The sequence below is a fragment of the Sinocyclocheilus anshuiensis genome, unplaced genomic scaffold, assembly GCF_001515605.1.
Source record: "Sinocyclocheilus anshuiensis isolate Anshui unplaced genomic scaffold, SAMN03320099.WGS_v1.1 scaffold132, whole genome shotgun sequence".
Lineage (NCBI taxonomy): Eukaryota > Metazoa > Chordata > Actinopteri > Cypriniformes > Cyprinidae > Sinocyclocheilus > Sinocyclocheilus anshuiensis.
This window is the reverse complement of record NW_015555730.1, coordinates 832,632-848,050: the sequence shown is the minus strand read 5'-3', so window position 1 is coordinate 848,050 and position 15,419 is coordinate 832,632. Positions and strand designations below refer to the sequence as shown.

The 15,419-nt window shown below is 33.6% G+C and overlaps 2 protein-coding genes across 2 annotated transcripts in view; one reads left to right on the top strand and one right to left on the bottom strand.

Annotated features, from left to right (window-relative positions):
- Window positions 1-4,181: 4,181 nt before the first annotated feature.
- LOC107672827 (mucin-1) lies at window positions 4,182-10,559 on the bottom strand (the record flags this gene model as incomplete). The annotated part of the gene is made up of 8 exons (XM_016466194.1): window positions 4,182-4,426; window positions 5,430-5,517; window positions 7,321-7,467; window positions 7,571-7,710; window positions 7,945-8,087; window positions 9,018-9,091; window positions 9,247-9,428; window positions 10,487-10,559. Coding segments are annotated over 7 exons (822 nt in total), but the record flags the coding sequence as incomplete, so codon positions are not given.
- A 3,607-nt stretch (window positions 10,560-14,166) lies between these two features.
- The window catches only part of LOC107672826 (DNA-directed RNA polymerase III subunit RPC7-like), a 6,913-nt gene continuing 5,660 nt past the window's right edge, over window positions 14,167-15,419 (top strand). The window contains exons 1-2 of the mRNA XM_016466193.1: window positions 14,167-14,323; window positions 14,449-14,573. Coding sequence (XP_016321679.1) covers window positions 14,457-14,573 — 117 coding nt within the window. The 5' untranslated portion in view covers window positions 14,167-14,323; window positions 14,449-14,456. The remainder of the gene's footprint in view (window positions 14,324-14,448; window positions 14,574-15,419) is intronic.

Sequence of the window (15,419 nt, the reverse complement as noted above, 5' to 3'; positions counted from 1 at the left end):
CAGAAATCATGTTCATGGATGAACTAATGTATTAATGATTTATTAACGTAGTAGAATGAAGCAGGGTGAGGCTGAAAGATGTCGAAGCGAAACGAGGCCGCTGAACGAGCGTGACACACGGCTGGAAAGCAGCGGAGCTTTTATTATGCCACAGTCGACTGCTTCCGCTGCTTCTGGTCGTGCGTATGTGGGGGAAAGCAGCGCTGTTTTATCATACTAGATACATTTGAAAGTTCTGTTATAATGCTACTCTGTGCGGTCGTCACCGGTCTATTAAAACACACAACATATTAAAGCGTCTTTGGTGTTTCCATGTTTTCTACAAAACTAAACGGAAATCGAGGGGTTATGACGTCATTGGCAGGCGACACAAAGACACTATAGACACGGTCCGTGTCACTAGTTAAAATTGCTTATTTCTCTGGATTTAAACATTCTTCTAAACATTTGGGATCATGTAAGACACAAGTCAGCAAAATATATAACACTGTTCTAGTGGATTTTGGATATTTTAATAAAAATACATATTGTGCCTTTAAGAAAATCATCAGACTCTTCATCTGAAATAAAATTGCACTAAATAAAGACATAGTGCCTTTGGAGTAACCTGCTGAAATATTTAGTTAAGTGGGACTGAATTGAATATGAATTCTGTAACTTTCTAATTCTCAGATACCTCACATTTCATGAACTTTGATGTGTGTAACCTAGTTAAGCACATCCAAAATAAAACTAAAGGGTAAGATGGAGAAATATGCCACCCTTAAGAACAACATGCGTTTACTTTGGTAACACTTTAGGGACCAATTCTCACTATTAACTAATTGCTTATTAGTGAAGAATCCTTAGATCCTCACATCAAAATTTTTATGTTTTTTTTTTATTCATTTATAATCATTTATTCACATAATCATTTTATAATCATTAATCATTCACATGATTTATTATTTGATTATTTTTATCATTTATCATTATATCATTTTAAGTATTTTATCATTTATTCACTTATTATTTTATTATGCTTCTGTATTTTATATTTCCTATTATTTTTCTTGCTTATGCATTTCCATTGTTGTTCAATCTCATGCTTGTGGGGTTTCATGAACTGTTTTGTCTGTATGAATAAGAGATAGATAAGAGGGAATATTTATGGAAACCCAATAAGGTTTATGGGATGTTGTTGTGAATCAGTTTGATATATCATTACTTGCTGAATTTGTGTTCATCAGACGCACTTTAAACATTGAGACATACGCAACTAAGATTGTTCAATAAACTCTGTTACTTTTTACCATTATCACTTCGTCTCCTGCTTCTGCTCTTCTTTGGCTTTCCTCAGTCAACTTCTTGACTGACAGAAGACTGTTAAACACGCGCTTTGGGTATTTTTGGATATCAGACAAGACATGCTATTAACAGGGTTTGGGTATCGACAGCTCTGCTGACTAGTTGTTCTGTTACCGGACAAACTGATATTTTCTGACAGGATCTGGGGTCCGGGGCTGGATCCTAATTATTATCTGCCGTGGAGACTCGATCTAACATTAGCATACATATTACTAGCATATTGGTAATTTATTAGTACTTATAAAGCAAATATTAATGCCTTATTCTGCATGACCATATTTAGATCCCTTAATCCAACCGCTAAGGTCCCAATTTATATTAAGTGGCCTTAACTACAGTACATTTAAGTTAATAATTTAAAACAATGCATGTATTGTGTACATATATGTTTTTACATTGTATTTATATTTAAAAAAAAATACCTGCATGTAATTACATCTGAATGACAATGAATTTCTGGAATAACATTTATAATTACACTGTTGACACATCCCTTACAACTTAACTCACCTTAAACCTACCCATACCACCAAACCTGTCCCATAACCTTACCAGTATCCCACCTCAATAGCACACCAGACTGAACCTGCTTCATGTGAAATATAAATTAGGCTACGCTGCTTATAATGCATGTTTAATACACAGTGGGTTTGTTTTTTGAAAGCTAAATTCTGTATGGTCACAAAACGTAAAGATGTGGCTTTTGACCATTTTATTTTACATTTAACATTCGTGTTGTTTACTCTGATCTCGGGTTAGTTTGATAATGTAGAGGTTTTAATGTAATAAAAACTATACATAAAAACTGTACATAAAAATTTTGTCTATTTCTGTTTATATATATATGTATATGTGTGTGTGTGTGTGTGTGTGTGTTGTTCCATAAAGGTTAAAGCACTTAATGACATTTTCGCATTTTCCGTGACCCAATCTAAAGTTACAAATATTCACTCCTGCCAATTAACAATTCCTTTACTAAGACCTAATTAAACAATAATAATTGTATTAATTACAGTGACATTGAATGAAAAACTCACTATTTATATACAGCCTACTAACAATGTAGAGACTTCAGAATAAACTATAAACTAATTATTTTATTAATGATTTGTAAGTACGTTATGCTTATTATTGAGTGATTCATGGAATAAGTACTTCAGTTCATCTTTTCACTTCAAAATAAAACTGTAAGTTTTACTCCATAAAGCACTCCAAAACATCAGTGTCCACGAATCCCTCGTTATTAAACAGACACAAAAATTATTGATATTCAACATCACAAATCACAATTTTCCAAAGACACAAAATTAGATCAATTAATCTGTTTTGACTGACTAAATCCCATAAATGTTGATATTGTCACGAATTCGGTCCATGGACTTCCGTTTATTCACCACCAGAGGTCACCCTTTCCATTACATTGACTCTCGCACAACACAAACTGTTGCATAGCACCCCGGACTACATATCCCATCATTCTTTGCACGATTTGCACACTGCACTGATTGCACTCATTGCACACAGCTGTTTCTAATCACCTCACTCACTATATAACACCCACTCTAACCACCTTTCTCGGCTGAGTATTGTTTAGCCCGTACCCCATTCCGAGTCTCTGAGTTTTCCTTGTTTTTGCCTTGCCTTGCCTGTTTTCGCGGTTTCTGATCTTTGCCTGTTTTCCTGGATTTTTCCCTCTCGTCTCGCCCCTGTGATTCTGTCTGCCGATCGGTGACCTACGCTAGCCCTGGGACTATTCTTGTGTTTTGCCCGCCATATACCTGTTTGCCATTGTTTGACCCTGCCTGTTTACCACGTCTCTTTAATAAAGCTTGCAGATGGATCCACACGTCTCACGTCTCGTCAGCCCCGTTACAGATATTCAGATGAAATGACAAAATTGAGAAGAGGATAGCCATTCATCAAACATAAATATTTCAAAAAATAAATAAACATGCAAATAAATAAAACACACATACAGTTGCATACATTGCATACAGTTTATTTATTTATAATGTACCTGGTAAGATATTGTTTTGCTGAAGTATTGTGCATAGAATACAACAGCTCTACCCACAGAAAGTGTGTAAATAAGTGTAAATGACCATACAAATAACACGAATGCAAATTACAAATCAAAAGACATTTATGAATTGATAGACTTGTAATCTGGAGATCCCAAACCGCCACATACACTCTTAAAAATAAAGGTGCTTCAAAGGGTTCTTCAAGCGATGCCATAGAAGAACCATTTTTGGTTCCACAAAGAACCATTCAGTCAAAGGTTCTTTAAAGAACCATCTCTTTCTTACCTTTTTGTAATCTGAAGAACCATCTTTCGCCACAAAGAACCTTTTGTGAAACAGAAAGGTTCTTCAGGTGTTAAAGGTTCTTTATGGAACCTTTTAGACAAAAAGGTTCTTCTATGGCATCGTGAAGCACCTTTATTTTTAAGAGTGTACAGTATCAAAAATAAAATCTTTAAATTTAAGAGACCTACTCTTCTTCTGTAGCCTAAGATAAAGTGTAAAAGAGACCGGGGCAAGATGTCGCACCGGGAAGCATTGTCACATATGTTTTACATGTAATGTTGGCCAAAACATTGTTTTGATATTTGATGTGTATTGACTGTTTGATCTTTGTTGCTGTTTTATAAATGATTCTGTTTTATAATTGTTTTACTGTCTGAGATTTTACATTCACATACACTGAATATCATAAAGTACACTTTAAATGAAATATTTTTGAAACAGTGCAAATGTTCAAAGGCTTTCTTAAGAATAAACCTAACCTGGTCAATATTTAGTGGAGTATAAAGTGTGACAACTAGCCCCGGTCTTACCTACGTTACACTGAAATAGAGTCAGAGATGCAAAAGTTCACAGACCCAAATGCCCATATCTGTGCTTCATAAATAGTACAGAAATAAATAATTGTCTATCCAGTTGAGTATAATACTTAGATTACACATGGTAATGATGACAAGTCCACATTTTTAGAAACTTGCTGAAGAAACCAGCATCTTCTATGAGAGAAACCACTTTACCATCCTGACCTTCATAGCATCCGTTACTCCATGCCTCTGAAACAAAGACCATATTATTTAGATTAGTATACATTCTACCAGACAGATCTCGACGAGTGCAGTGTCACTTTTCCTGAAAGTTGTCAGTGACGTCAGTTTCACAGTTTTCAGTGTTTAATGTTAACAAGATGATTAATCATGTCAGAGAAAGTTTTGTATTGTAAACTATATGTGAAATATTGCACAGTAAATGACACGTGAAGGGTGAGTTTTAATAGATTCCTGAACTTTAAATGCACCAGGGTATATAAATCTGACTCATTGAGTTTTATTCATTCATTTACTGATCACCAATTCGGAGAATACATTGACGGATGGATTTATTGTTCAAATAGCTGGCACGCACATAATGTTAGAAATAATAATTGTTTCAGAATCAGTATGACTTTTTAATTAAAGCTAAATAATCTCAAACAATTAAACCACTCATCACTGCATTACAATAGTTACACAGAGTTTAAAGCAATCTGTAATGACCAGCATAAAGCCTTTCCCAGCGATAGCTATAAATCATCACCGTTTATATTTGACAGCGCATTAATCGTGTGTAAAAGAACTGAACGTATTGTGTTTAATCCTAAGTCAATGGTAGCTTTATGAAGTGTATTTACTAGCATTAAATCCCATCTTTGTATTGCTATATTGAGCAAGCATTGTGGTCACGATGGTAAACAGTTCATTGAATGAAGGGCTTCACCTCATGTTAACTAACCCAGTTTATGAATTTAATCTGCATTGTGTTTCTTTGTTCATGTTGAATAGATCTGCTCCGCCTGCAACTACACTTTTACCTGTAAGCCTCCATCATAGACAAACCTGTTAGTCCAAACCTATCCTTTAGTTTCTGAGGCCAGCTTGAGAAAGTAATTACATTATAATTCTTATTTTGTTGATAAATGCAGGAATTCTGTATATAGATGCCCATATAATAAACATATAAGTATGGACGCCTATAATGGTTGTCTGTAGAAGTGTTAATTGATAAAGGATTTCTTTCTACCTCTCTTATAGCAGTGTTGTGGTTTTCATCTCTGAGGATTCATCGTGTACGTCCCGGATCGGTTGCCATGTTGTGCTTCTGGTTCTCCCTGTAGAAGAAACGATTTATTAGAGATCATGTCTGTCAGCTGTAATAACAGAATCATTAGACAAACATCTTATGTAATTATATGAATAATGGATAAATAAGATTTAAACACTTAAGTTATTGTATACCCTAAAGTAATATATTTCAAATACACTTATTTCATACTAAGTATAGTTCAAATCTATTAACATATTTACTGACAGATAACTCAAGACTTACTGATATAAAAACTATAATTAAACTTTAATTGGAGTACTACATGTTCACAACACACATTTCTTAATATTAAGTCTAAAATGTGTTTTAATGTCACTTTTGTTTTAATGTCTCTACTGATGAGGATTGTATGATCTTTGAATAATATCGTTCTTTAAATGCAAGATATTTAAAGTGTACCTTAAGTATACTTGCAATAGTTCCACTTTAGCACAATCAAATATACTTCAGTATGTCTTTAATTGGACTTCAGCATTACTTCCGCACTCTTAAGCACACAATTAGTTGTTCCAATTTAGCAGACTTTAAGTATACCAGTTTAGTATACTAAAAGTACAATTGCAGTGTATTTTATTAAGTACATAAATATGAAAATGTATTTGTAGTATACTTAGCATGAAATAAATGTATTTCAAATACATTTAAGTATATTTATTTTCCCCTAGAGTATTGTACCAATCTAAGCATAAAAGATACACTTCACGTGAGTAATAAACACAAATATTCTGATAATCTGATTGCTCAAACCATTTGCGACAGTTCCAAGATTTCAAACTGCACAAATCGTAGATAAAAATGGACACTTTTCACATTTCTGAGATTTACTCCAATAGCAAAAGAAAAATCAAGATAATGATTAAGGTGGTCAGAAAAGAGAAAGATTTGGCATCGCTCCCTCAGCCATTGTATTAGAAACACTCACACAGCTAGCCTTAAAGGAGTAGTTCCTCTAAAAATGAAAATTTTGCTTATAATATACTTACCCCAAGGCCATCCAAGATGGAGATGAGGTTAGAAATGAGGTTACATCACTTGCTCGCCAATTGATCCTCTGCAGTGAATGGGTGCCGTCAGAATGAGAGTCCAAACAGCTGATAAATACATCACAATAATCCACACAACTCCAGTCCATCAGTTAACATCTTGTAAGTGAAAAGTTGCATGTTTTTAAGAAGCAAATCCATCAAGATGTTTTTAACTTTAACTTCTGGCCAAAATCTATAAAGATTCTTCTAGTGAAAAAGTCCATCCTCTGTTGTCCTCTCACATCTATATCCACCCACATGTTTGTTTTGAACTGTTTTCACTTGTAAACGGTGCTTGATCTGTGCATATTTCTCTCCTGATTTAGATGAAATAACTATTTCACTTGAGAAAGCAGTATTATGGATAGAGGACTCATATTTCAGAAACAGTTTGAAGATAAAAACATCTTAATGATGGATTTGTTTCTTATAAACATGCAGTTTTTCACTTCACTAGATGTTAATTGATGGATTGGAGAGGTGTGGATTACTTGTGGATTATTGTGATATTTTTATCAGCTGTTTGTACTCTCATTCTGACGGCACCCATTCACTGCAGAGGATCCTTTGGTGAACTAGTGATGTAATGCTACATTTCACCAAATCTGTTCTGATGAAGAAACAAACTCATCTACATCTTGGATGGCCAGAGGGTGAATACATTTTCAGCTAATTTTCTCTTCTTTAAATATTTTTCTGAATTGTAATGCCAAGGTAATATAACAAAAAAGCTGACTTAGTTCACTTTATATCACAGTCATATGAAATGAAGCTGTTCTTACCAAGCTCCGGTAGTTGGGGCTCCTCTCAGGTGTGTGTGACATATATGTGGGATTGGCAAGATGTTCTTTGAAAGACGTTCTCTCATACGGAGCAACAGTTTGTGTTTCTTCCTTTTTTTCTTTTCTCCTACAGCACCAAAAGCATATCTGGAGAGATGGAAATGAGATTAGATAACATCACAGCATTGTAGTGTTGACCATTTGTCCTGTTAATTTGTGAGTTTGTAAATTGTAAATGTAAAGTATTTACCAGTAGTAAGATGATGAAGAGAAGCAGTATGATGATGCATGCCAGCACTAGCAATGCAATGGCCCAACCAGGAAGACCCTCAGCACTAGATTCTGCAAAAGTTGTTGACTTTGGAAAAAGCCAGGCAGGTGTGACTGTTTCTGCATGAAAAATATATACATTTTAGAATTCATTTATGTTAGAAAATTAGGTTTTCAAACACCATGAAGCAGACTTACAAGATATAAACATAAACGTGTTGGACTAATGAAATTCCCCATGTTTTACCTGTGTTTGTTGAATGTTGGTGTGGCCAAAATAATTTACATTTACATCGATGAATCTAATGGGAGCAAATTCATACATTCTGCATGGGTCTGATGATGAATACTCACCAGCTGTGTACTGTCTGTTGACTGCAAGACCGTTCACTTGAGTGTTATTATCTATGGCCCTCAGGAACAAATGCTTGATCACAACATGGTTGATAAAAATGGTCTGGAACTGGAGGGTACAATTTGCGATCACAGACCCGTTACTGTAATCAAATGAGAAACAAAATTTTGATTGATTGCAATATTTAATGCAGTAACACTTAAGTACACTTAAAGGGTTAGTTCAACCAAAAATGAAAATTAGGCTGCGTTATTCGTCTGAAAGAAGAAAGTCATATACACCTAGGATGCCTTGAGGGTGAGTAAAACGCAGCCTAATTTTCATTTTTGGGTGAACTAACCCTTTAACGATGCTTTTAATAAAAGTACTTATTACAGAAATAATCTAGTTTAAAGGAATATATTTTTGGAGTGAATTTAATGTTTTCTGACACTTAAATGAAAATGTGTTATAGTTTATATTTATATCAAAAACTATTTAGAGAGCTTTTTTGACCAACTTAAGTAGGGCTTAAGTATATCTTTATATAAAATTATTTCTGTTGCCTTTGAGATAAAGATTAAAGTGTATTGCTGAATTATGACAAGGCTTTATAGTAAACTAAGCTATGGTAATACTTTAAAATAATTTCTATTAAAAACCTGTAGGTCATGTATTTAAAAATATATTTGTAATAATTACACATTTGTAATGATGACGCTACAATTTAGTAGCTATATATATAAAATATATTCACTTAAATTTTATATCAAACAACACACTACAGTTAAAATTTTAATCAAGTACTTTACACGTGCTTTAGTATGTTAGTCAACAAGTGCACCAAAAGATTATTAAAACATAATGATTTTTAAATGTTCTTTAAAGTAAAATTTTAATTTGTATTACAAAGTGTACTTTTTAAAAACAAAAAGTCTACTTAAGTGTGTTAAGAAACAGTCATGAAAGTGAACTTTAACATTATATTATCTTAACATTATTAACGTTATATCACAATTTATTGTTACTCATTTATTTTCCACAGTCATTTGGGACTAATACACCTTTAGCAAAAGAATGAGATGAGATTTACCTGAACTGTATGTTTGTCACTCCTCTATAGGTTTCTCTTGTGTCACAGTCAGAGCAGTTAAAGGCGACGTCCAGCTGCGAAAATGAAACAGGATCACAGGATCTCTCTTAGGGTCAACAGCTTACATGTACTGAATATGTTGTTGCTGGTATTATGTATAAAATGGCTGCTCTAGTCAATAAAACTGGCACTGACATTTATTCATTCGTAAACCACGGGAAACACTTACAACTCCAGCAACCTCAGCATACATGCGCTTGTACTGCTGTGAGGTAGAGCTGAGGAGAGCGTCGCTGAAGACGCGGTTGTTGATCTCCATGCAGAGGGAGAATGAGTACCGGGGTGAAGGGTAGTTCTGTGGCTCTGCCTGGAGGCCCTCCAGAATTTTTAAAAGGCTGTAGGGCTCAGCACCTAGAAACGTTAAATGATTATTCATTGCCATGTGTGTGTGTGTGTGTGCGTGTCCTGGCATTCCCTACATTACAGGGACCAATGTCCCCACAAGGATAGTAAATTTTGACATTGTGGGGACATTTTTTGGACATTTCCCCCATAATTCAGCTCACGTCAATGTCAGATCATGACCTTTGACATCTAAATTCAATTTGTTTTAATCAAAAATAAGTGTATTTGTAACTATTCAAGACTACTGACACTAGTTTCAAATTTGATACAAAACCAGTACCTACAATGCTGAATTGTATGTATTTATTGATTTATAAATGTATCTCAAATGTATTGATATCAGATATTTTGTAAATGCAAATAGCATATGTTATATAATCTATTTTTTTCTTACAAAAACTGAAAGCTGTTTTACTCTCATGTTATTTTATAATACAAACATGATTGATTTTCCAACTTTGCTAGCACACAAAACATTTTAAGGTTCCATTGATTAACTATATTTAATGCGTTAACATTAACTAACAATTTATTTGTTACAGTGAATTTGTTACAAAATAAATTTGTTACAGTATTTATTCATCTTTGTTAACGTTAGTCAATAAAAATGCAACTGTTCATAGTTAGTCATGTTAGCTCAGGACTATTAACTAACATTAATTGATAATGGATCATACATGTTGGAATCAACATTAAGATGAATAAATGCTTTAGAAGTTTTTTTGTTGTTAGTTTATGTTAACTACTGTAGTTAACTAATGTTAACAAATGGCCCCCTATTGTAAAGTGTTGCCATTTTAGCACATTTCTCTTACTTTTTTCTTGATTTGAGTTCTTGATTAATTTATTTGTCCAAGTACGACCTGTTACAAACACAGATTTTTCATAGTATAAGTAATTAAGCATATAGCCTACTTTATCATTTACAAAAAAGAACAGATGTGAATGTTTCAAGTATTAAACTGTTCTTCAAACTACACGATTATGAGTTACATATGAACTCAGTTTGTTATTTCTATAGTGAAATCCTCAGGATTTGATTAAATGCAAAAGTCATAACTTACCTGTTGCTGAGAACAGCAAGAAGAAGAATGCAGCCCCAGTATAATATAATGGAATGTTCCTCATCCTGAAGAAAGAGAAATGGAATTAAGTTCACTGAATGATATTCCTCTGGCTGAAGAGCTTCTGTAATAGTCTCTAGAGAGGTACTGATGGTAAATGAAGCTGATCCTTTATTTGCACAGCTTTTATCCAGAGACAGAATGTCAGCTGTCAATCAGTCGTGGATGGAGGCGTGGCTTTATGAACCTAAAGTTAGTAACAGATGATGAATCATACTAACTCCTTTGTTTTACTCTATCCTCTTTCTCATTGTTCTTCAGTGAGACCCGTGGACTGCTGTCAAAGCCATTCTGTTTGACCTGCATGCACTGCACTGCTGTGAAATGTGTTTGCGTCAAAACGCTGTATGTTGGCTGTGTTTAACCAGGGGTTAATGTGCCTGACAATGGTCTGCTGCACCCTCACCAGAGGGACACAGGTTATCTCACTGCACAGGATGTATTGCCATGGAAACATACGGCCAACAATGAGAAAATGCTTTTCGGGGCTTTTTATGACCTCCTTATCATCACATTTCCGGCATAATACAAATCTGGTGGGGAGACATGATTACGAGTTTTTACTGAAAATTTGTGTATGAGGGTTACTGTAGTTAACTAAAATTAAATAAACAAATTTGAAATAAATTAATAAGCTATTTCAAATAAAGTAAACATTAAAAACACTTTTTTTTTTATTTTTTATTTTTTTTTTTTTAGTTGATATAAAAACCTTCACCTTTCTTTATTTCAGCTAGACGCCAATTTGGTAATGCTTTATTTTAAGGTGTCCTTGTCACGCGTTACATGTACTTACTATTATAATAACAATAAATTATGCATAATTACATGCAAGTAACCCTAAGACAAAACCTAATTTTAACCCTAACATATAGTAAGTACATGTAGCTTATTAATATGATGAAGTTTTTTCAGATGAGTCCTTAGCCATCTTCAAGAAACGACTAAAAACACATCTGTTCCACCTTTATTTGACCCTCTAACTCTAGCACTTTCTATTCTATTTTAATTCTACTTTATCTATATTTATCTTATTTTTTTATTTTTTAAAAAACAACAACAACAAAAAAAACCCACTAGCTTTCTATTTTTTCTATTCTATCTACTTGTTTTTCTTTGTGTGTGTGTGTGTGTGTGTGTATATGTGTGTGTGTATATGTGTGTGTCATTTGTAAGTCGCTTTGGATAAAAGCGTCTGCTAAACGACTAAATGTAAATGTAATATTAGTACTTAAATGTACAATTTCACTGTAACAAGGACACATTAAATAAAGTGTAACTGCAAATTTTCATTTAGTTTAACTTGATGTACTTAAATAACTGTGTGTGTGTGTGTGTGTGTGTGTGTGTGTGTGTGAGTCGCTTTGGATAAAAGCGTCTGCTAAACGACTAAATGTAAATGTAATATTAGTACTTAAATGTACAATTTCACTGTAACAAGGACACATTAAATAAAGTGTAACTGCAAATTTTCATTTAGTTTAACTTGATGTACTTAAATAACTGTGTGTGTGTGTGTGTGTGTGTGTGTGTGTGTGTAAACAAAAACTAAAAAAAATGGTAAAAAAAAAAACACCTTAACTAAAGTTAACAGAGAAATGTTAATAATAATTTTAAAAACTATTAATTAAAAAATGTCTTGTCTTGTTAGTGTAGTTTTATTGAATTGAATTCTTTGCATCCACAACTGTATACTGTACATGGTTTGATAAAGGATGTATAATGGTTATTTAATTGTCTTTCTTTATTCAATGGTACATTGGGTAAATATTACTCTCATGTCAGACTGAAACTACATTCCGTGACTCAGGTTTCCACCCTAATATTTGACTTAAGCAATAGGCAAAATAAAGTTCTCCCACACAGCTATAACAAAGGGTGTGCAAAAAAGGGCATATGCTGGTCACGCCAGATCCCTCCAACACAGTTTCACTGATGTCAAGCCATATGAGTACAGTACAAGCCACCATTGTGCCACCTGCTGGACAAACATTAGGGTGAATTCAGGTAAAGTAGGTCTTTCTTTACTCTTCTGTTTTCACTTTCAGAGCATAATAATGGCCTTTAATTAAAGGGACACTATTTCTTTAAACAATAAAACAGTTTGGCCAATGCAATATGACACTGGTAATTGTGGCTACAAAGGAGGACTTGCTTATCGTAGTAAACACTTCGGCATTAAGATTTTCTTTGTTGTTAACTAAATGTAAACAAATATTATTGTGACAGTACTCGTATTATTTGTTACTTCAGATTAACATGGATTAAAATGCACATTTAGTAATATAACTGGTCCACTCTGTGTGCTAGATAAAGTGGGCCACCTTGAACCTTCACTAATTCTATTCATGGTCGTTAAAAAAAAACATTTTTCTGATTATTGTATAACAGACATGCATAACTGACTTTTTAGAAAACAGAAATGAGTGTGCAGTCAGTAAATTCAAGTCAGAGATGGAAGGTTAGAATAGAAGAGCGAAAAGGATTGAAGGGGAAGCATGAAATTGAAGGCTGAAAAATGTAGATGCAGAGTATAAAGCTTTTAAATATTGTTACTTGCTATTAAAGTTAATTTTAAGTGTTTAGAGAAAATGTAGACAGGGGAAAAAAATGTTTTACCATATGGTTATATATTAATTGTTGAAACTTATTCAGTTTTTTGTTTAGCCTACTTGTTATAACATGTTCTAGTCACATTTTTAATATGTTGTAGAGTTTATTTTAGTACATACTCTGAGAGTTGTTTTGAGTTTAACACATGAATTGAGTGAACTTATGAACTTTACTCATATATGTTTTTTGGGGTTGTTAAATATGTTGCTGAATAATTGTTAATAATAATAATAATAAAAAGAATAAAGAAAATAATCTCTTGGTATCTAAAATGACATGTTTAAGTGTCCTACTTTACTGAGTTCACCCTGTATTTAACTGTTTCCAATGCAACACATTCTTCTCCTTCAGGGGGCGCCTTCAAATCTCAAGACTTTGTAATCGTTTAAATCTATTATGACCCTTAAGTGTTTCAGGATTAGTGCTTGACTTATATATGAAAATCCGCACAATCTCTATAAAAATTATTAAGTGAATCTTTTAACTTTTATAATAGTCTTATATTGTAATCTGATTGGTGCATGCAGTGTTGAGCACTTGGGTAAAATGTACCGTGTGACAACACCTTTAAACTATTATTTATATATTTTGACATTTGATATTCAGCATCGTTTATCTATATATGTCTCGACTACTAAGTTAGACCACGCCCCCGGTACAAACCCCGCCCTCCGATGACGCGCAGCCTTTGAAACACACGGAAGGAGTCTCGCACTGTAACAGATATACTCGATATTTCTCATCAACACTTATTTCAGTGATATGTCTCAGGTAGGGATATTTTATATGCCGCATCCAAAAAAGTTTACAGCATCATTAAGATCAATCTTATTTTTTAATCCTATTCACAACTGTTAATAACCTCTTAATAACACTCGTAGTAGCAATGTACTACTAATACAATGTAGTAGCAATAATTTGTAATACTAGGAACTTCGTAGCGAGCAGTGTGTGTGTCTGGTCTGTAAACTGAGGCGGAAGACACGTGCACATGTGCCGGATGTAAACACAACTACCACGTGCTCAAGTGCCAGTGCCGTACACATGGCCCCACACTCAGCAGGCAGCTGGTGATCTGCGCGCATGTTTATTGGGCTCATAAGAGGCTGGGTTGGAAGGACAACTCCATGCATGCGATCCATTGAACCCGAGACACATTTTGAGGTAAGCTGTTTAGTGACTAATCTAAATCCAAGCTTTAAATAAAGTCAGCCTTTGTGGATCTGGCTGTGAATGTTTTTGTTGCTAATGGCTAGTGATATACTCGCTGACGCGTGGTGACTATACAGGTCCGGTCATGGCAGGCAGCAGAGGTCGAGGCAGGAGCCAGTTTAGCTTCAGTGTGGACGCGCTGGGGTTTGGGAGAGGTGACTGCTTACCCTCTTCTGCACATACACCTTCTCCTCTTTATCCTGTAAGTGTTTAATGGCAAAGCGAGTGTCTTTACATTGTAATATAACTTCATTGGTTGTTATTACACATATATTGTGCTATAAATGTCTTATGATTGGTTTGTAAAAACTGATTATTCTGAGAAAATTTGTAATTTCTAATTATTCTTAAAATTTTAAAAGCTTGTTTTTCTTTAAGACAATCAATGTATGCCATTTTTCTTTCTTTCTTTCTTTCTTTCTTTCTTTCTTTCTTTCACAAAAAGAGATATTTGGTGTATGCTGTTTTGGTCCTTTTTGCGTTTGGCAGTAATAATTTAATATACTTGAACTGTTATCTAATTACTTTTTTATTTAAAAATGAATATGCTATACTCCTTTTTTCCTTTAGCCTATGCTATTTAGCCCATTTACTTTTATGACTTTCTTTCTTTCTTTTAAACACAGAAGGTGTTTGCTGTTTTTGGTTCTTTTTTGCGTTTGGCAGTAATAATTTATTTGTATTTAATTAAAAAAAAATTATTTGTAGTTTTAGTATTTTTTTATTTAACTATTTTTTATTTATTATATGTAGAATAATTTTAATTACTTTTTATTTAATTATTTAATTTTCATTTACCTTTATGACTTACTTTTAAAACTATAATTATTTCATATTTTTGAACCATCTTCAAGAAACGACTAAAAACACATCTGTTCCACCTTTATTTGACCCTCTAACTCTAGCACTTTCTATTCTATTTTAATTCTACTTTATCTATATTTATCCTCTTTTTTTTATTAAAAAAAAAACACTAGCTTTCTATTCTATCTACTTGTTTTTCTTTGTGTGTGTGTATATGTGTGTGTGTATACTATGTATATGTATA